Source organism: Dryobates pubescens, chromosome 33, assembly GCF_014839835.1.
Source record: "Dryobates pubescens isolate bDryPub1 chromosome 33, bDryPub1.pri, whole genome shotgun sequence".
Lineage (NCBI taxonomy): Eukaryota > Metazoa > Chordata > Aves > Piciformes > Picidae > Dryobates > Dryobates pubescens.
In genome coordinates this window covers 790,435-812,146 of record NC_071644.1, presented here as the reverse complement: position 1 = coordinate 812,146, position 21,712 = coordinate 790,435, and the positions used below count along the sequence as shown (strand labels likewise).

General features: G+C 60.0%; 1 protein-coding gene across 1 annotated transcript; it reads left to right on the top strand.

Moving 5' to 3' along the window:
- Nucleotides 1-12,186: 12,186 nt before the first annotated feature.
- Nucleotides 12,187-14,664, top strand: LOC104300683 (guanylin-like). The gene is made up of 3 exons (XM_009901001.2): nt 12,187-12,261; nt 13,390-13,579; nt 14,517-14,664. The coding sequence occupies exons 1-3, from the start codon at nt 12,187-12,189 to the stop codon at nt 14,582-14,584; spliced, it is 333 nt and encodes a 110-aa protein (XP_009899303.2). The 3' UTR covers nt 14,585-14,664.
- Nucleotides 14,665-21,712: the final 7,048 nt, after the last annotated feature.

The following is a 21,712-nucleotide window of genomic DNA, read 5'->3' as shown; positions in this document are numbered from 1 at the left end:
TGGCCCAGCTGCAGCAGGAAAACGCTTTCCTGCGTCAGCAGCTGCAGGAGAGGGAGCAACAGGTACCTGAGAGAGCTCTGCAGGTGGCCCAGGGCCCAGGGATGAAGGCTCGGAGAGCACAGAAGGCTGGGGCAGCTCGGGGCAGGACGAGCTGCCCAGGGGCTGCCCAGGGGCTCTTGCAGCCCTCAGTGCCTCTGGCATCTTGGGCTGCATGGAAAGCAGGCTGGGCAGGGCAGGGGCAGGGAGGGCACTGGGGCAGGGGCAGAAGCAGAGGGAGCTGGCTGCTGCAGCAGGCCCAGAGGAGCACAGAGATCCTCAGGGCCCTGGCTGCAGCAGCTGCCCCAGGGGGACGGGCTGAGAGAGTGCCTGATGTGCTGGGGCTCAGCAGGCTCCCTGAGCAGCTGAGATGGCTTCTTTCCCTAGAGAGCAAAGCCACCGAGGCAGGCAGAGCTCCAGCAGGCTTTGGGCAAGCAGCTGCTGGCAGAAGTGGAAGCCAAACTTCAGCAGAAGGCCAAGGAGGAGCTGCTGGAAGAGTGCTGCCAGCTGCGAGCTGCAAACCAGAAGCTGCAGCGGCTGCTGGCTGAGCTGCAGCAGCGCTCGGCCAGGCCTGGGCTGAGGCACTGCACAGCTCACTGCACAGCTCACTGCACAGCTCACTGCACAGCAGCCCCTGCTGGGGCCAGGAGTCAGCAGCGCTGGCTGCAAAGGATGAGAGAGGACAACTTCAAGCATGAGGTCGCCCAGGTCAGTTCTGTCCCCCTGGCAGCTGCCAGCTGGGGCTGCACCCCTGCCTCCCAGGGCTTCTGCCTTGCCTTTGCCTCTCCTGCTGACTGCTGGGCCTTGGGCTGCCCTGCTGCAGGCCACCATCCTTGCCGAAGCCAGAAGAGAGCTGAGGAGCAAGAAGCCTTCCAGGAGGGCCATGGAGCAGAGCCTTGGAGCTCTGGAAGAGGAACTGGACAGAGCCAACAGGCTGCTGACCGACAGCTTCCGGGAAGTGGCTCGGCTGAGGCACAGCCACAGCTGTGAGCATTGGCCCCTGGGGGCCCTGCAGAGCAGCAGAGGGAAGCAACCTCCACAGTAAGTGCCAGCACTGCACCTGGGGGGCTCAGCAGCCTCTGCTCCTCTCCTGCCCTTCCAGCCTTGCTCTCCTCTGCTGGCCTTCAGCCTCTGCAGGCCTCAGCTGCCTCTTGCCCTGCTTGATGCTGCTCCCTAGCCAGCTCCTGGGCTCCAGCTGCCATGCAGCTAACTCTGCCTCCTGCTTTTCTCTCCAGCCTCTGAGCAAGACACAGCTGCATCTGCTGGGGATCTGCCCTGGACAGCTCCTGCTCTCCCCTCAGAAGGGAAAGAGGAGAGCTGCTGACAAGGGACATGGAGGAGGCTGAGCTTCTCCAGCACTTCTTCACCTCAGCCCTCACTGCCAAGGGCTCCAGCCACCCTCCCGCAGTCACACAAGAGGAGAGACATCAAGAGACAAGGGCAGAGCCACTGACAGCCTTCACCTGCCCCTGAGCCAAGCCTTCCACACTCTCCCACACCACAGCCTGCTCCCCAGGCTGCTCAGCTCTGGCTCTGCTGGCTTACAGCCATGCTGGTGGGGGCAGAGGGCTGAACGAGCCCAGCCTGCCAGGAGGGCCAAAGAGACTGCATCCAGGTGGGCAGAGAAGGACTTGGTTTGCCCCTCCCAGGAGGAGGGGTCCCCCGGGGCCAAGGGGCTCTATTGCCCTCCCCTTGCTGCCCAGCCAGAGGAGAGCCTTTGCTGCTGCTGCTGCTCTCCTGCCTGGCCTGCTGCTGAGCTCAGCTGCTGCTGCTGCCCTGCACTGCCCAGCTGCTGGGGCCTGCTCCTCTCTGCAGGCTGCAGCTGCTCTCTCTGCAGGACTAAATCTTCAAGAGGGGATTGGATGTGGCACCTGGGGCCAGGGTCTGGGCATGAGGTCTGTGGTGACAGGCTGGACTCGATGATCCTTGAGGTCTCTTCCAACCTTGGTGATGCTGTGAGACTGAAAGCCACTTCCAGCCAGGGGAGCACAAGGCCACCCTGCCTTGCTTTTGGAGAGCTTGCCTCTTGCTGTCTGTCCCTTACCCTTCTGCCCCCTCCCTCTTCTTCATATTGAGATCTTTCATTCAACAATTTCCTTCCCCTTCCCCCAGCCCTGCTCCAGGCTCTTTCTTCCTCACATTCACCTCCTTCCCTCTTTTGCCCTTTCCTCCCTTTCCTTTCCTTTCCTTACCAGGCAAGGGGAGGGAGGCAGGGCAGGAGTTCTCTCTCTCTTAGCATCTGAGCTCTTCAGCTCCACTGAAGGCTCAAAGCAGCACAATGACTTTGATGGGAGGACACTGGGTGGGTAAAGAAGAGCCCAAGAGTGGCTGTCAGTGGTCCATGGCCAGGTGGAGGCCAGGGACAAGTGGAGTCCCTCAGGGATCAGGACTGGCAGCAGGCTCCTCTAGCAGCTCTGTTGGGGCCATGGACAGAGGCACTGAGGCTCCCTCAGCACCCAGCTGTGTGCTGTGGCTGACAGCTGGAGGGAAGGATCCATCCAGAGGGACTGCACAGGCTGCAGAGCTGGGCCCAAGCCAGCCTCAGGAGGTTCAACAACCAAGGGCAAGGTCCTGCAGCTGGCCTGGGGCAATCCCAGGCATGGCTCTAGGCCGGGCAGGGACTGGCTGGAGAGGAGGAGAAGGATGTTGCAGCCCCTGCTGAGAGGGCAGCTGCAGCATTCCTTAGCTGAGCAGTTCCTTAGCTGCACAGAGCAAACCCATCCCATTGTGGCAGGTGTGGTAGGTTGAGAGAGGGCTTAGCTCTCCCTCCTCCACAGAGTAAGAAACCACAGCTAACTCAGTCGAAGAGCAAAAGCTATATATTTACAAGCATATATGGGAAGCAGGTTATATATAACACAATATATACACTTCGGCCACAGCAACCCCAGGCAGAGCTACAGGCTGGGGGCAGAGTGGCTGAGAGCAGCCAGGCAAAGGGAGAGGCTCTGAAGTCTCCTTCCCAGCTGCAGAGCCTCCCTGCTGTGCTCTGGAGCCTGGACTGGAGGCAACAAGAAGCCTTTGGAGGGCTCAGGGCCTGGATCTGCACTTTCCAGAGCCCCACTGGAAGTGCCCAGAGAATCATTTGGAGGCTCCAAAGCTTCACTTTTGGTCTCAGCTTGGTCCTTTCCCTGCCTCCTGTCCAGGGCCCAAGGCTCAGTTTGCAGCTCTCTGCTTTAGCATCCAGAGCCTCATGTCTGGGGTCCAAGGCAGCATTTCAGGCTCCCAAGCTCCAAGCCCCCAGGCCTGGGGCCCTCAGGTTGCTCTGCAGGCTTCAGAGCTGTGTGTGCTGTTCCAAGCCCCCCTGGAGAGAGCTGCTCTTGGCTAGAGGCAGAGCTGCACGGCCAGGCTGCAGAGCAGCAGTTTGGGGGCCAGGCCCCATCTGCCCTGGCCCAAAGCCTCTTCTCTGGTGGCCCAGAGCAGAGGCTGTGGTTGCCAAGCCCCCAGTGCAGGGCCCACAGCCTCCTGCTGAGGCTCCAGGGCTGGCCCCCAGGCCCCAGCCCTGCCCTCAGGCCCTGCTGGAGGCTGCATGGCCTCAAGCTGCAGCTGGGGCCTGGCAGTGCCCAGCCCTGCTGGGAGGGGGCAGGCAGTGGGGCTGGGGCCAGCAGGGCCAGGCTGGCATAAGGAGGGCACAGGGCTGGGGGCCAGGTGGGGCAGGGGCTGCAGCAGGGCTCAAGTGCCTTTGGCATGGAGGTGTTTGGGGACGGAGGGGCAGAGGGCAGCTTGCAGTCACCTTTGGGCAGAGCCTTGGAAGGCTGAGCTGCAGCAGTGCTTCTCAAGGCGTGGGCAGGGGGCAGGAAGGGCTGCAGGCTGCCCCAGGTCTGGCAGCAGCAGCCCAGGAAGCACAAGAGGGCAGAGAGTGGCCCCTGGGCACCATCTGCTGTGCTCTAGCACAGCCCCCAGCTGCAGCAGCAGAGTCAGAGCCTGGGTCCCCAGAGCTCCTCACGGGGGAAGAGGCCTGGGGCAGAGGAGCTGGGCTGGGAGGTTGGGGGCTGCAGGGGCAGCACTGCCCTGCTGAGCTCTGGCACCACTTGGCCCTGACCTGCTGAGCAGCTTTGGAGCAGCTTGCCCAGCTGCAAGGGGCTGTGTGTGGGCTCAGGCCAGAGGCAGCCAGAGGCCTGAATGTGCAGAGCAAGTCAGTGGCAGGGAGGAGGCTTGGGCTGAAGAGCATCTTGCTCTCAGGCCTAAGTCCTTGTCCAGTGCCAGCTCTGCCACTCAAGCCTGAAGCTCCTTTCCAGCCTGTGCCCAGTTGCCTCCATGCCCTGCAGCTGAGCTCAGCTGCTGCCTTTTGCCAAGCTCTCCCCACAGCCCTTTGGCTTTGGGCAGTGCCTGCAGAGGGCAATGGGAGGATGGAGGCCCCGAGGGTGGGGAGGAGAAATGTTCCCCTGCAGCCCTGGGGAGCCCTGGGAGGTGAGGGAGGAGGCCCAGCCTGGCAACTGGAGGCCCCTGGAAGGTTGTGGGCATTGGAAAGAGCAGCTTCTAAGTCCCCTTCAGGAGAGAAGCCAAAGGAAGGCAGAGCTGTGCTGTGGGGCCTGAACCTGCAGGGTGAAACCTTGCTGGTGTGTGCCTGCAAGAGGCAACTCTGCTGTTTGTGTCTGGAGCTTGCAGAGAAGAAAGCAGAAGCCCTTCAGAGGAGCAGCAGGAATGGATGTTGGTTGTGGCAGGGCAGCAGCAAGAGTCTTCCCTTTCCCCATGCTCTGGGTCCCTGTCAGAATGAGCTCCTGGACACAGCTCTGGGCTCTGGGACTGGGCTCTGTCACATCCCTGATCTTGGGGCAGCTCCAGCAGGCCCTCAGCTGCTGTGAATAAAAGTCTTCCATGCTGACATTGCAGTGGGTGCCCAATCTGCCCTGCCACAATGGGATGGGTTTGCTCTGTGCAGCTAAGGAACTGCTCAGCTAAGGAATGCTGCAGCTGCCCTCTCAGCAGGGGCTGCAACATCCTTCTCCTCCTCTCCAGCCAGTCCCTGCCCGGCCTAGAGCCATGCCTGGGATTGCCCCAGGCCAGCTGCAGGACCTTGCCCTTGGTTGTTGAACCTCCTGAGGCTGGCTTGGGCCCAGCTCTGCAGCCTGTGCAGTCCCTCTGGATGGATCCTTCCCTCCAGCTGTCAGCCACAGCACACAGCTGGGTGCTGAGGGAGCCTCAGTGCCTCTGTCCATGGCCCCAACAGAGCTGCTAGAGGAGCCTGCTGCCAGTCCTGATCCCTGAGGGACTCCACTTGTCCCTGGCCTCCACCTGGCCATGGACCACTGACAGCCACTCTTGGGCTCTTCTTTACCCACCCAGTGTCCTCCCATCAAAGTCATTGTGCTGCTTTGAGCCTTCAGTGGAGCTGAAGAGCTCAGATGCTAAGAGAGAGAGAACTCCTGCCCTGCCTCCCTCCCCTTGCCTGGTAAGGAAAGGAAAGGAAAGGGAGGAAAGGGCAAAAGAGGGAAGGAGGTGAATGTGAGGAAGAAAGAGCCTGGAGCAGGGCTGGGGGAAGGGGAAGGAAATTGTTGAATGAAAGATCTCAATATGAAGAAGAGGGAGGGGGCAGAAGGGTAAGGGACAGACAGCAAGAGGCAAGCTCTCCAAAAGCAAGGCAGGGTGGCCTTGTGCTCCCCTGGCTGGAAGTGGCTTTCAGTCTCACAGCATCACCAAGGTTGGAAGAGACCTCAAGGATCATCGAGTCCAGCCTGTCACCACAGACCTCATGCCCAGACCCTGGCCCCAGGTGCCACATCCAATCCCCTCTTGAAGATTTAGTCCTGCAGAGAGAGCAGCTGCAGCCTGCAGAGAGGAGCAGGCCCCAGCAGCTGGGCAGTGCAGGGCAGCAGCAGCAGCTGAGCTCAGCAGCAGGCCAGGCAGGAGAGCAGCAGCAGCAGCAAAGGCTCTCCTCTGGCTGGGCAGCAAGGGGAGGGCAATAGAGCCCCTTGGCCCCGGGGGACCCCTCCTCCTGGGAGGGGCAAACCAAGTCCTTCTCTGCCCACCTGGATGCAGTCTCCTTGGCCCTCCTGGCAGGCTGGGCTCGTTCAGCCCTCTGCCCCCACCAGCATGGCTGTAAGCCAGCAGAGCCAGAGCTGAGCAGCCTGGGGAGCAGGCTGTGGTGTGGGAGAGTGTGGAAGGCTTGGCTCAGGGGCAGGTGAAGGCTGTCAGTGGCTCTGCCCTTGTCTCTTGATGTCTCTCCTCTTGTGTGACTGCGGGAGGGTGGCTGGAGCCCTTGGCAGTGAGGGCTGAGGTGAAGAAGTGCTGGAGAAGCTCAGCCTCCTCCATGTCCCTTGTCAGCAGCTCTCCTCTTTCCCTTCTGAGGGGAGAGCAGGAGCTGTCCAGGGCAGATCCCCAGCAGATGCAGCTGTGTCTTGCTCAGAGGCTGGAGAGAAAAGCAGGAGGCAGAGTTAGCTGCATGGCAGCTGGAGCCCAGGAGCTGGCTAGGGAGCAGCATCAAGCAGGGCAAGAGGCAGCTGAGGCCTGCAGAGGCTGAAGGCCAGCAGAGGAGAGCAAGGCTGGAAGGGCAGGAGAGGAGCAGAGGCTGCTGAGCCCCCCAGGTGCAGTGCTGGCACTTACTGTGGAGGTTGCTTCCCTCTGCTGCTCTGCAGGGCCCCCAGGGGCCAATGCTCACAGCTGTGGCTGTGCCTCAGCCGAGCCACTTCCCGGAAGCTGTCGGTCAGCAGCCTGTTGGCTCTGTCCAGTTCCTCTTCCAGAGCTCCAAGGCTCTGCTCCATGGCCCTCCTGGAAGGCTTCTTGCTCCTCAGCTCTCTTCTGGCTTCGGCAAGGATGGTGGCCTGCAGCAGGGCAGCCCAAGGCCCAGCAGTCAGCAGGAGAGGCAAAGGCAAGGCAGAAGCCCTGGGAGGCAGGGGTGCAGCCCCAGCTGGCAGCTGCCAGGGGGACAGAACTGACCTGGGCGACCTCATGCTTGAAGTTGTCCTCTCTCATCCTTTGCAGCCAGCGCTGCTGACTCCTGGCCCCAGCAGGGGCTGCTGTGCAGTGAGCTGTGCAGTGAGCTGTGCAGTGCCTCAGCCCAGGCCTGGCCGAGCGCTGCTGCAGCTCAGCCAGCAGCCGCTGCAGCTTCTGGTTTGCAGCTCGCAGCTGGCAGCACTCTTCCAGCAGCTCCTCCTTGGCCTTCTGCTGAAGTTTGGCTTCCACTTCTGCCAGCAGCTGCTTGCCCAAAGCCTGCTGGAGCTCTGCCTGCCTCGGTGGCTTTGCTCTCTAGGGAAAGAAGCCATCTCAGCTGCTCAGGGAGCCTGCTGAGCCCCAGCACATCAGGCACTCTCTCAGCCCGTCCCCCTGGGGCAGCTGCTGCAGCCAGGGCCCTGAGGATCTCTGTGCTCCTCTGGGCCTGCTGCAGCAGCCAGCTCCCTCTGCTTCTGCCCCTGCCCCAGTGCCCTCCCTGCCCCTGCCCTGCCCAGCCTGCTTTCCATGCAGCCCAAGATGCCAGAGGCACTGAGGGCTGCAAGAGCCCCTGGGCAGCCCCTGGGCAGCTCGTCCTGCCCCGAGCTGCCCCAGCCTTCTGTGCTCTCCGAGCCTTCATCCCTGGGCCCTGGGCCACCTGCAGAGCTCTCTCAGGTACCTGTTGCTCCCTCTCCTGCAGCTGCTGACGCAGGAAAGCGTTTTCCTGCTGCAGCTGGGCCACTTGTTGCTGCAGCTCTTCTGTCCTCTGGGTGGCCTCTTTGCTCTGCTGCCTGTGGTGAGCCTCCTGCAGAGCACCCTGCCTCTGGAAAGCTGAGGTCTCCTGCAGGCAAACTCTCTTCAGCTCCTGCAGCTCCTTCTGCAGCCTGAAAATCTTCCTCTCCGCTTTGGCCAGCTGCTGAGCCATGTGCTGGAAGGTTGCTGTGCCCTGCTGCAGCAGCTCTGTGTGCCTGTGGAGGTGCTGCTGAGAGGCCCCTTCAGCTTTGCTCAGCTGCTCAGCCAGGTGCTGGATGATTTGCTCCTTCTCCAGGAGCTCTTCATGCTCCTGCAGCAGCTGCTGAGATGCTCTCCGAAAGGCTTGGGCGTCGAAGCTGTCAGCCGTCCGACGGCCTCCTGCGGCTCCTCCCTGCCTGCCCTGCCGCCGGCCCTCCGCAGGCCCTGCCCCGGGGCCGTGCCTGCCGAGAGAGAAAGCAGAAGCAGCTGCGGGCAGGGCTCGGGGCAGCTCCCTGCCCAGCATCCTCTGCCCCTTCCGCAGCTGCCTCCCCGCAGAGCAAAGCGCCACAGGCAGGCAGCCCAGCCCCGGCTCCTGGCCGAGGGCCCAGGAGGTGCCCAAAGAGCAGCCCCAGGCCTGCAGCCCCTACCTGTCCCCCAGCTCCCACCAGAGGCTCATCTGCTCCAGACACCTGCCCCGGCACTCACAGAAGCCACTGCTGCTCCTGGAGGGCAGGAGCCACTGCCACGGCCTTGAGCTTCGCACTGAGCGCCAGATGCTCTTCATGGCCCTGCAGGAATGGGCACTGCACTGCCTGGGCACTGCCTGGGCACTGCTGCCAGGCAGCACTTGCTGGCACTGCCAGCTGCTGGCTGCAGACCAGGAGCTGAGCCCCGAGGAGCAGCTAGGATCAGGCAGCTGCCTACAGCCTGTGCCAGCAGCAGCAGCAGCAGCTCCAGCAGCAGCAGCTCCTGCAGCAGCAGCACCTGCAGTAGCACCAAGAGCAGCACCAGCACCACCAGCACTGGCACCAACAGCACCAGCACCACCAAGAGCTGCACTGGCACCAACAGCCCCAGCAGCACCAGCACTGGCACCAACAGCACCAGCACTGGCACTAACAGCACCAGCTCCACTACCACCAAAAACACCTCCAGCACCAGTTCCACCAGCACCCCTGGCACCACCACCAGCACCAGCAGCAGCTCCAGGCACTGTGACTGCATGGCCTGCCCCAGCCCCTGATTTATGCTGCCCCTGATGTCATGAGTGGCTCTGTGACATCACAAAGCTGATGCTGCTGAGGCCTCTGGGGCACCGCAGCTGCTGTGCTCCATGCCCAAGGCACTCAGCTGCTTCTGCAGCCCCTTGCCCACCTGTCCCCCACCATAATCCCCTCCTGCCCTGTGGTGACGACGGCGGTTGGGATCAATACAGCTGATCAGTATGAGCTGGCATCGTTCCTTTGTTGCTTCAGCGCTGTTTGCTGATAATGCAAGGCTGGTACCCAGCAGGCAGCAGAGCTGACAGCCTGGCAAGGAGCGCGCAGGACAAGTGCGCAGTAAGGAAAGCTTTAGGCTTACCTGAGCCCGGAGGGCACTGCTGGCATGGCTTCACTGGCCCCTCACGACTGACCACACACTGCTCTGCTGGTGATTGGTGGTTAAACTAGCAAGGACAGGCGAGGTTGTGGGTGCAGGTGTGCATCCTGTGATTCCCAGATAACTCTCTGTGTTTATAGCTGCCAGTGCCCTGCTTTGGTGACCCGGTGCAGGCACAGGGCTGTCCTGCTACGCTGCCAGCCACGTCTGCACCCGTGCTGGACAGGGCCTACCACCATGCCAGGCTCTAGGCCTGCACTGCCAGATTGCTCACACTGCTTATTGCAACCATTACCACGCTGCCTGGCTGTGGGCCCTAGAATGGGAGCCAAGGATGCTGCTTGGGAGCTGGAGAGAAAAGGCTTTGGGCCGTGGAAAATGGGGATTGGGACCCAAAATGCTGCTGTGGACAAGCAAACGATGGAACCTTTGAGGTGATTCTCCCCCTCTGCTGAGACCTCCCCTGCAGCTCTGGGTCCAGCTCTGGAGCCTCTGTGCCAGGAAGGTCTGGAGGTGCTGGAAGGTGTCCAGAGCAGGGCCATGAGGAGAATCAGAGGGCTGGAACTGCTCTGCTATCGAGACAGACTGAGAGTTGGGGCTGTGCAGACTAGAGAAGGCTTCCAGGAGACCTAATTGTAGCCTTTCAGGATCTGCAGGGGGCTCCAAGAAAGCTGGGGAGGGAATTTTGAGGGTGTCAGGGAGGGATAGGACTGGGGGGGATGGAAAAAATCTGGAAGTGGGGAGATTGAGATTGGCTGTGAGGAAGAAGTTGTTGCCCAGGAGGGTGGTGAGAGCCTGGCACAGGCTGCCCAGGGAGGTGGTGGAAGCCTCCTGCCTGGAGGTGTTTGCAGCCAGGCTGGAGGTGGCTGTGAGCAACCTGCTGTGGTGTGAGGTGGGATTGGAACTGGCTGAGCCTTGAAGTCCCTTCCTACCCTGATAGGGAATTCCAGGCCTGTCAGCCTGACCTCAGTGCCAGGCAAGGTTATGGAGCAGTCATCCTTAGTGCAGTCACACAGCCCTTGCAGGATGGCCAAGGGCTCAGGCCCAGCCAGCAGGGATGCAGGCAGGACAGGTCCTGCCTGACCAACGTGAGCTCCTTCCATGCCCAGGGGACTGCCTGGTGGCTGTGGGGCAGGCTGTGGATGGAGTCTGCCTGGGCTGCAGCAAGGCCTTTGCCACCATCCCCCACAGCCAACTCCTGGCCAAGCTGTCAGCCCCTGGCTGGGACAGCAGCTCTCTGAGCTGGGTTAGGAACTGGCTGGAGGCTGAGCCCAGAGAGTGGTGGTGAATGGTGCCACAGCCAGCTGGCAGCCAGGCACCAGTGCTGTGCCCCAGGGATCAGTGCTGGGCCCCAGCCTCTTTAACATCTTTATTGATGATCTGGATGAGGGCACTGAGACAGTCATCAGCAAATTTGCAGCTGACAGCAAGCTGGGGGCAGGAGTTGAGCTGCTGGAGGGTAGAGAGGCTCTGCAGAGGGACCTGGCCAGGCTGGGCAGATGGGCAGAGGCCAAGGGCAGGAGATTGAACACATCCAGGTGCCAGGGGCTGCACTTTGGCCACAGCAACCCCAGGCAGTGCTACAGGCTGGGGTCAGAGTGGCTGAGAGCAGCCAGGCAGAGAAGGACCTGGGGGTGCTGGTGGAGAGCAGCTGAACATGAGCCTGCAGTGTGCCCAGGTGGCCAAGAAGGCCAAGGGCATCCTGGCCTGCATCAGGAGCAGTGTGGCCAGCAGGAGCAGGGAGCTCATTGTGCCCTGTGCTCAGCACTGCTTAGGCCACACCTTGAGTCCTGTGTCCAGTTCTGGGCTCCTCAGGTCAGGAAAGAGGTTGAGCTGCTGGAAGGTGTCCAGAGAAGGGCAACAGAGCTGGGGAGGGGTCTGGAGCACAGCCCTGGGAGGAGAGGCTGAGGGAGCTGGGGTTGCTTAGCCTGCAGAAGAGGAGGCTCAGGGGAGACCTTCTTGCTCTCTGCAACTCCCTGCAGGGAGGTTGGAGCCAGGTGGGGGTTGGTCTCTTCTCCCAGGCAGTCAATCAGCCCCAGAACAAGAGGACACAGTCTCAAGCTGTGTCAGGGGAGGTTCAGGCTGGGTGTTAGGAAGAAATTCTTCCCAGAAGGAGTAATTGGCCCTGGGGATGTGCTGCCCAGGGAGGTGGTGGAGTCCCCATCCCTGGAAGTGTTTAGGAAGAGCCTGGATGAGGCCCTTGGTGCCATGGTTTAGTTGATCAGATGGTGCTGGGTGAGAGGTTGGACTTGGTGATCTCTGAGGTCTCTTCCAACCTGGTCTGGTCTGGTCTATTCTATTCTGCCAGCCCAGTGCAGAGCTGGTGTGGTGCTGAGCAGCCAAGGTGCTGGTGCTCAGGGTGCAGCCCAGTGTTTGGAGCTGCCTCCTGCCTTTGCTTTCAGGATGGTTTTTAACCTTCGACCTTGCCAGCAGCTGCTGTGTGCCAGGGGCTGTGATTCTCCCACTCAGCTTTCCCTTTCCTTTCCATTCTTATTCCTCACCCTGCCCTGCCCTGCCCTGCCCTTCTCTCATTCTCTCACTGCCTTCCCTGCAACAGATCAATCTGTTTATGTTTTTCCCTCCCAAGGCTCTCCCTTCCCCATATCTCTGCAGGAAGTGCCCAGGGGCAGATCACTCACTTCAGGCCTCGTCTTGCATCAACCTTGTGCTGTAGGCTGTGATGTTTTGCCACGGCCAGAGGCTGATAAAGCCCAGCTCAGGCTGGGTGGGGCTGGCCTGCTCTGCTGATGAGCAGATAAGAGCTGAGGCTTTATGGTGGCTCAATAAAGTGCTCAGATTAATGGCTTACCAGCTCCTGCTGCCCCCCAAGGCTTTATAAAGCCCCAGCTGTGCTCTGGGAGCACACAACTCTCACTGCTGAGAAGAGAGGAGGTCAGAGGCTGAAGAGACTTACAGAGAGATTGAAGAGACACTGAGCTTAGGAAAGGCATGATGAAAAGCTTCCTTTCCTTTGCAGTCCTGGCTGCCCTGCTGCTGCTGCCCAGCTCCCAGGCAGTCTATGTTCAGGTGAGTGTTCTGCTCTCTGCTGTCTTGCTGTTGCAGCTGCAACAGAATCCTGAGGTTAGCTGCAGTGTGGCTGCAGCAGGGATCATGACCTGAGCTAACAGACCTGAGTCCTGGCTTTCTTCTTGCTTGAGATCCAACTTCCTCTGCCTGTGGCTCTGTTTTCCTTCCTGTCAGACCCTTCAGGTATTACTACCAGGCTGCTGCAGGCAGCTGGAAGAACTGGGGACAGCTCTGCCTTTACAGAGTGGTGTAAGCAGGATGGGACACAAGAGAAGCTGTCATGTCTTGTCTTGTCCTGCCTGCTGCTAGGCAGGAAATTCATGATGGAAATGCTCTGCAAGCTCCTGTGATGGAGCCACAGACATCTCACACGGGGCAAAAGCAGGTCCAGGAGAGGCTTGGCTGGATCCAGTGCAGCTTGAACAGGCAGAGGAGCTGCTAGAGGAGCTGTAGCAAAGGTTCAAGCTACACAGCACCTGCAGGTGATGCTGCAGGTGAGATGGAGGCAGTGCTTCAGTGCCCTTGTCTGTATTCCAGCTGCCTGCACTCACCCTTAGGGACAGCTTGGGAGATTTGTTTGAGTGCAGTGGAAAGCACTTCCTCAGGGACCTGGGAGAGCTAACACTGCTTGAAGAGCTCCTGACTCTCCCTATGTGTGCACAGGAGGTTCCAGGGATCATTAACTATCTTTGTGCCTTGAAACAGCCTCCTCTTCTCCTTTGGATGCCCTGCTAGCCAAAGAGAGCTGGGGTCAGCCCAGGAGCCCTGAGTGTATGAAAGACATGGACCTGGTGGAGCAGCTCCAGAGCAGGCTGGAACCTGCCACGTTCAGGTTCTCCTCTTCTGGCTTCTCATCCTGGGTAGGAGTGAGAGATACACTGAGCTGCCTCTGCCCCCCGTGGGACACAGCCAAAGCCAGTCAGGCCACACTGCTGCTCTCAGAGGTCTTTGCCTTCGAGCTGAATCCTCTTGCTTCCAGCCAGCACCACCAGCTCTGGGCTTTGTTTCAGTGCTGCCCTTGCCCTGTCACAGTGTCTGGGAGAGCTGGGGGTGGGAGTGCAATGGATTTGCCTAAGGGTTGACTTCCTGACACCTCTGTTGTTGTTTTTGCTGGTTCTGGCTACCTAGGATGGGGACTTGAAATTCTCCCTTGAGTCTGTGAAGAAGCTGAAGGAGCTGATGGATGAGAGGAGGAAGGTCAACCCTCGCGTGCTGGTCTCCAAGGCTGCCTCTTCCCCCTGTGCTGACAAAGATCTCCCTGAGGAGTTCCAACCTGTGTGCAACAGAGGAGATGCCCCCAAGATATTCGAGAGGCTGAGTGGGTAGCTCATGTTGTACAGCTCCACTGGCACACTGCTCCAGGCTAAGCATTCAGACAGCAGCAGGCAGAGCAGCAGAATTACTGCTCTGTCACTCCCAGAGCAGCTGAGGGAGCCCAGGCTGCCTTTCTGCTGCCCCTCCTGCAAGGACTGCACCACAGGAGCTGTGAGCTCCCTGCAGGAAAACTGCTGAGCTGTGCTGAGCTGAGCTGTGGCCTGCACAGACCAGGCTGCTGGATCCATGGCATAGAATACATCCATCCATCCATCCATCCATGGCAAAGCCTCCTCCAAGTGGCTGCACAGCAGCTGAGGGTCCCAGAATCATAGAATCAGTTGGGTTGGTAAAGGCCTTTAAGGTCATTGGGCTCAGGCAGTCTCTAACTCTGCCAAGCCTGGTGCTGAACCATGGCCCTCAGCTGCACATCTCTGCAGCAATGAAATATCTCCAGGGGGGGATTCCACAGCTTACATCAGTGTCAGGGTGGCCTAGAAGAGGTGTGAGATGTGCATGAGAGGGATCAGCTTGTGGCAGGGTCTGTCTCACTCACCCTGCTTCCTGAAGTGGCTGCCTCAGTGGCTGCCTGTGGGTTGCTCTGGGTGGCATCATTCTGCTGCCCACCCCAGTGCAGCCCTGAGGAAGCAGCACTACAGCAGGAAGAAGGCTGTGGCTCTACAAGCCACATGCCCAAGCTGCCCTGCTGCTCTCTCTGGCCTCCACATGGTCCCATTGCTTCCCCAGGGAGTTCAGGGTTGAGCTGACTGCTTAGGGCAGGTTTTGGCAGGGACTGATCTACTGCTACCAGTCACAGCTTGAAGGCACAAGACAGCTCCAAAGCAGGGATGGAAAGAGGGGGGAGGGTCACAATCCCTTGCTGTGTGGCTCTGCTCTCTCTTGCCATCCCAGTGAAGCCCTCTGCTTGTTCTCTCTCACAGGCTCAGCTATCCAGGATGCTGATTTATGTGAGATCTGTGCCAATGCTGCCTGTGCTGGTTGCTTCTGAATGAAGAGGAAGCCCCCAGAGAGGATGTGTCAAGGGAAGACTCTTGTGCACCCCACAGCTCTGGGCTCTCCCCACCTTCCCCAGCCTGTGCTTTGCAGCACGTTGGAGAACTCTCTCTCTGCCTCTGTCTGTCCCAGCAGTGCAGCCAGGAGCCTGGGGATGGCTTCCTGGTGCTCAGCAACGCTCCCATGGCCAGAAAACTCTCAGTGTGTTCCTTGTGCTGACTGTTGCCCCCTGGGAGGCTGGATGTGGAGGAGCACAGGAGCTGGAGCTCAGATTGGGTTTTGTACTTTGTTTTGTATTTGTGAATTGTATTCCCATGGAACTTTCCAATTCTGTCTCAGCCTCTTCATTACAACCCTTTGGGGGGGTGGGTGTGAGTGGGGGGAGTGCCTTGGGGGCTGCTCAGACCAAGACAATGGGGGCTGTGCTGTACCATCAGAGCCTGGGGGCTGTGATTCACAGTCACACCCTGGGGGCTGTGCTGTACCATCAGAGCCTGGGGGCTGTGCTGTACCATCAGAGCCTGGGGGCTGTGATTCACAGTCACACCCTGGGGGCTGTGCTGTACCATCAGAGCCTGGGGGCTGTGATTCACAGTCACACCCTGGGGGCTGTGCTGTACCATCAGAGCCTGGGGGCTGTGATTCACAGTCACACCCTGGGGGCTGTGCTGTACCATCAGAGCCTGGGGGCTGTGCTGTACCATCAGAGCCATGGGGCTGTGATTCACAGTCACACCCTGGGGGCTGTGCTGTACCATCAGAGCCTTGGGGCTGTGCTCCACAGTCACACCCTGGGGGCTGTGCTGTACCATCAGAGCCTGGGGGCTGTGCTCCACAGTCACACCCTGGGGGCTGTGCTGTACCATCAGAGCCTGGGGGCTGTGCTGTACCATCAGAGCCATGGGGCTGTGATTCACAATCACACCCTGGGGGCTGTGCTGTACCATCAGAGCCTGGGGGCTGTGCTCCACAGTCACACCCTGGGGGCTGTGCTGTACCATCAGAGCCTGGGGGCTGTGGTACAGAATCACACCCTGGGGGCTGTGCTGTACAGTCACACCCTGGGGGCTGTGCTGTACCATCAGACCCTGGGGGCTGTGCTCCACAGTCACACCCTGGGTGCTGTGGTACAGAATCACACCCTGGGGGCTGTGCTGTACCATCAGAGCCTGGGGGCTGTGCTGTACCATCAGAGTCTGGGGGCTGTGCTCCACAGTCACACCCTGGGGGCTGTGCTGTACCATCAGAGCCTGGGGGCTGTGCTGTACCATCAGAGCCTGGGGGCTGTGCTCCACAGTCACACCCTGGGTGCTGTGGTACAGAATCACACCCTGGGGGCTGTGCTGTACCATCAGAGCCTGGGGGCTGTGAGGAACAGCCTCACCCTGCCCAGGCAGTGCCTGAGCTCCATTGCCGATGTCCTTCCACGTTGCTCATTCTCAGGTGTGGCCTCCTGTACCAGCCTCAGGCATGTCCTGACCTTTGAATCTCTCTCTCTCCCTGGAACTGCCTTTGCTGTGGCAAACCTCCTGTGCACCTCCTGTCTCTCATGTGCACAGGGAGAGAGTCCCAGGGGGAGCAGCCCAGAGCCCTCCAAAGCTGCTGCAGCAGATCAAGCTCCTGCTGCTGAGGGCACTCTCCTCAGCTAGGGTTGGTCAGCTGCTCCCCACAGGCTCCCTTCCCACAGCACCTCACCTGCCTTGGGCCCAGCCTGCTCCTTTCCCTGGGTTGTTCATTCCTGTTCCAGGAAGATGAAAGCAAAGTTCTGAAGCTGCTGCTAGATAAACTTATAAATTCCTCTGATGAGTAAGCAGCAATGAAGCAGCCATAAAAAGCCTTCCTCTTGTGTAAATCCAGAAGAGATTAGAACAACAAATCAGTGTGGGAGGCATTTCTAACTGTCCAGGCTTGTGTTTCACACTCTGCTCCTGCTGCACACAAGGAGTGGCTGAGAGCTGCCAAACAGACAGGGACCTGGGGGTGCTGATTGACAGCTGCCTGAACAGGAGCCAGCAGTGTGCCCAGGGGGCCAAAAAAGGCCAAGGGCAGCCTGGCCTGCATCAGGAGCAGTGTGGCCAGCAGGAGCAAGGAGCTCATCCTGCCCTGTGCTCAGCACTGCTTAGGACACACCTTGAGTCCTGTGTCCAGCTCTGGGCTCCTCAGGTCAGGAAAGAGGTTGAGCTGCTGGAAGGTGTCCAGAGAAGGGCAACAGAGCTGGGGAGGGGTCTGGAGCACAGCCCTGGGAGGAGAGGCTGAGGGAGCTGGGGTTGCTTAGCCTGCAGAAGAGGAGGCTCAGGGGAGACCTTCTTGCTCTCTGCAACTCCCTGCAGGGAGGTTGGAGCCAGGTGGGGGTTGGGCTCTTCTCCCAGGCAGTCAACCAGCACCAGAACAAGAGGACACAGTCTCAAGCTGTGCCAGGGGAGGTTTAGGCTGGAGGTGAGGAGAAAGTTCTTCCCAGAGAGAGTTGTTGGCCATTGGAATGGTGGAGGTGGTGGAGTCCCCATCCCTGGAGGGGTTCAAGAGGGGATTGGATGTGGCACTTGGAGCCATGGTTCAGTCATGGGGTCTGTGGTGACAGCTTGGACTTGGTGATCTTTGAGGTCTCTTCCAACCTTGGTGATACTGTGACACAAGGACACAGGTGGTGCTCCCCAGGGACAGCTCTCCTCAACACCTTTCTCAAGGGTCTGGCAAAAGGGTTGAGAGGACCTGCAGCCCTCTGGCAGGTGACAGCATGTTGGGTGGGAGTGCTGAGCAGCTTGAAGGTAGGAAGGCTCTGCAGAGGGGTCTGGCCAGCCTGGGGCCATGGGTTGAGGCCAATGGGATCAGGTTCACCAAGGCCAGGTCCAGCACTTGGGTCACACCAACCCCAGGAAGGCTCCAAGCTTGGGGCAGAGTGGCTGGAAACTGCCCAGCAGAAAAGGACCAGGGGAGGCTGAGTGGCAGCAGCTGAAATTGAGCCAGGAGTGCCCAGGTGGGCAGGAAGGACAACAGGATCCTGGCTGCAGCAGGAGCAGGGCAGGCATCGTGCCCCTGTGCTGGGCACTGGCGAGGCTGTGCCTTGAGTCCTGGGTTCAGTCTGGGCCTCACTGCCAGGAGGACACTGAGGGCTGGAGCAGGGCCAGAGAAGGGCAACAGAGCTGGGGAAGGGTCTGGAGAGCAGGGCTGGGGAGGAGCAGCTGAGGGAGCTGGGGGTGCTGAGCCTGGAGCAGAGGAGGCTGAGGGAGACCTCATTGCTCTCTGCAGCTCCCTGAGAGGAGGCTGGAGCCAGGTGGGGGTTGGGCTCTGCTCCCTAGGAACAAGGGGCAGGACAAGAGGAACCAGCTTCAAGGTGCACCAGGGGAGGTTTAAGTTTGGAGGTTAGGAACAATTTCTCTGCTGCAGGGGACTGGCAGAGGCTGCCCAGGGAGGTGGTGGAGTCCCCATCCCTGGAGGTGTTCCAGAAACCTGTGGCCATGGCAGCTGGGGCCAGAGTTTGGTGGCCATGGGGGTGTTGGGTTGCTGGTTGGACTTGGATGATCTTAGAGGACTTTTCCAGCATTAATTATTCTCTAATGATACAGAAGTTTTGCATCAGGGACCATGCAGTGCATTGGGTGACAGATCTATAGGTACCCAAGGGCTGGTAGAAAGGAAGCAGCCCAGCCTCTCCTCTCCTCTCCTCTCCTCTCCTCTCCTCTCCTCTCCTCTCCTCTCCTCGCCTCTCCTCTCCTCTCCTCTCCTCTCCTCTCCTCTCCTCTCCTCTCCCTCTCCCTCTCCCTCTCCCTCTCCCTCTCCCTCTCCCTCTCCCTCTCCCTCTCCCTCTCCCTCTCCCTCTCCCTCTCCCTCTCCCTCTCCCTCTCCCTCTCCCTCTCCCTCTCCCTCTCCCTCTCCCTCTCCCTCTCCCTCTCCCTCTCCCTCTCCTCTCCCTCTCCCCTAGGAGGGACACTAACTTGCTTCTGCTTGACCTTGGCTGCATTGTTTTGGTATTCATTCCTCTGCCCCTCTCTCTTCTCCCTTTTGCACAGGGGGGTGAGGGGGAGGCAGGAGGGGAATAACTTCCCTTGCTCTGTGACCAGGGAGGTTCTTGTGCTGTTTATTAGCTGTAAATCCCTGTAAGGGTTGTAGCTCCTGGATGTTCTACACAGATCCATTGCACTCCAGTGCAGACTGGAGTTCTGCTTGTGAATGCAGCTTCCTCTGCTCCCAGCTGGGCTGGGCTGGGCTGGCAAACTTACTGCTGGGGGCAGAATTTCAACCCAGCACACAAAGGCAAGGGGAGATGGGGGCAAGTTGCTCCTGGGAACATTCCCCTTTGACTCCAGGAGAGAAATGAGAGCAGTTGGACACTGGGCTCCTCCTGTGTTGGGAAGTGGTGGATTGCCCTGCCCTGGGCAGTTTGAAGGCTCTGCTTGGCAGGGTGCTGCAGCAGCTCCTTTCAGCTGCACCATTACCTAGAAAGCTTGAAGCTCCTTGAGGTTGCTTCCATGCTGGCAGGCTGTGAGTCTATGATTCTATGATTCCATGGCCAGCCCAGGCAGCTGAGGAAGCAGATTCTCAGCCTCCATCTCCCCACTGCAGGGCAATGCCTCTGATAGTCCCTTCTGGGTGAGAGAACGTTGGCAGCTGCCTGCATTGCCTATCGATGGCTAATCACTAATGAGAGTGCAGAAGTCAGCCCTCTGCTGCTGCCCCTCTGCCCTCCTCATGGGAGTGTGGCAGACAATCAGGGAAGTCATGGTGAGGTGGGGGTTGGCCTCCTTTCCCTAGGATCAGGTGACAGAGCAAGAGGAGGTGGCCTGAAACTGTGCCAGGGGAAGGTCAGGTTGGAGATGAGGAACAATTTCTGTGCTGTAAGAGTGGTCAGGGACTGGCAGAGGCTGCCCAGGGAGGTGGTGGAGTCCCCAGCCCTGGAGGTGTTCCAGAAGCCTGTGGCCGTGGCACTTGGGGCTGTGTTTCGGTGGCCATGGTGGGGTTGGGTTGATGTTTGGACTCAGGGATCTTAGAGACCTTTTCCAACCCAACCAATGCCATAACTCTCTGATTCTAACTCCTGGCTCAGGGCTTCTGTTAGAAACTTCTGCACCACATTTCTGTACTGCTGCACTTAGTAAGTGCACACCAGAGGTAAGCAGGGGGTAAAGAGCAGGGCAAGTCAGGAAGCCATGCAGGAGCAGGAGTGCTGTGAGGAGACCCTAGGAAGAACCTACACAATAGTTCCATGCTGCCTCACTCTGCCTTGCCTCTCAGCAACCTCCAACCCCCACTGCTATGTGTTGGGCCACTGGGACCCTTCTCACAGTGCTGCACTCTTTAAAGCCCAGCAAGTCTCCCTTCCTTGGAAGGGTTGGCAGAGTTTAATCAGCCTTATGATGAAACACAGTGAATCAGAGGGCCCCAGGATCCAGCTGTAAACCAACCTTTATTGCCCATGTGACTGAAGCCATAGCTGTGAAACCAGAGCTGCTGGTTCGAAGAAAACCTCCCAGGAGGGGAGCAGAATGCAAGGCTAAAAGTATTGAGCAGCAGCAAGGAGCAGTCTGCAGGCTGAGCTTGCTTAGAAGAGCAGCACAGCAGCAGGGCTGAGGCCAGCAGAGGAGCAGCACTGCAGCAGGGCTGAGGCCAGCAGAGGAGCAGCACAGCAGCAGGGCTGAGGCCAGCAGAGGAGCAGCACAGCAGCAGGGCTGAGGCCAGCAGAGGAGCAGCACAGCAGCAGGGCTGAGGCCAGCAGAGGAGCAGCACAGCAGCAGGGCTGAGGCCAACAGAGGAGCAGCACAGCAGCAGGGCTGAGGCCAGCAGAAGAGCAGCACAGCAGCAGGGCTGAGGCCAGCAGAAGAGCAGCACAGCAGCAGGGCTGAGGCCAGCAGAGGAGCAGCACAGCAGCAGGGCTGAGGCCAGCAGAAGAGCAGCACAGCAGGAGCAGCACAGCAGCAGGGCTGAGGCCAGCAGAGGAGCAGCACAGCAGCAGGGCTGAGGCCAGCAGAAGAGCAGCACAGCAGCAGGGCTGAGGCCAGCAGAGGAGCAGCACAGCAGCAGGGCTGAGGCCAGCAGAGGAGCAGCACAGCAGCAGGGCTGAGGCCAGCAGAGGAGCAGCACAGCAGCAGGGCTGAGGCCAGCAGAGGAGCAGCACAGCAGCAGGGCTGAGGCCAGCAGAGGAGCAGCACAGCAGCAGGGCTGAGGCCAGCAGAAGAGCAGCACAGCAGCAGGGCTGAGGCCAGCAGAGGAGCAGCACAGCAGCAGGGCTGAGGCCAGCAGAAGAGCAGCACAGCAGCAGGGCTGAGGCCAGCAGAGGAGCAGCATAGCAGCAGGGCTGAGGCCAGCAGAGGAGCAGCATAGCAGCAGGCACAGCAGCAGGGCTGAGGCCAGCAGAGGAGCAGCACAGCAGCAGGGCTGAGGCCAGCAGAAGAGCAGCACAGCAGCAGGGCTGAGGCCAGCAGAAGAGCAGCACAGCAGCAGGGCTGAGGCCAGCAGAAGAGCAGCACAGCAGCAGGGCTGAGGCCATCACCTTTGAACAGGCCTAGCCCACCACAAGCATTCTTTGTCCCCCCTCACACATATTCTCTCTCTTGGACATGCATTTTGCTGTCTCGTTGGTGCCAAACAGATGTCAGGCAGATGAATTACATCCAGCTGGTACTATGAAGAGTAGGGGACAGCAGCAGTGCCCAAATGTCCCCTGTCATCTGCAGCACATTCACGTGGAAGCCTGTGGTGGGTTGAGAGAGAAGGCCCAGCTCAAACGGTCACAAAGCCCAAGCCAGGTGAACGCTGAGCTGTGAGCATCCTCAGTTTCCCACCGCTCGATGCTCAGCTGCACTTTGGGAGCCCCCGGGGGGGTCTCGTAGCTCAAACATCGCCTCTGAGGAGCTGGGGGGCTCCGCCCAGGCCTGGGGGCTGTGCCTCTTTGCCCCGAGCCTGCTGCGCTGGGGGGCGAGGGGAAAACGGGAGGGGAACCTCCGGGGCGAAGCAGGGGGCCTGGGGAAGCCGCCCTGGTCCTGCCGCTCCTGCTCCGCCGCCCCCCGGGCTCGCTGCTGCGTCCCGGAGGAGAGCTGCACGGCTGCGCCTGCTCCGCCGCCCTGCCGCCGTGCCCGGCCCCGCTCGCTGCCCGCGGCTGGATTCAAGCCCCGGGGCCCGGCCCCGCTTC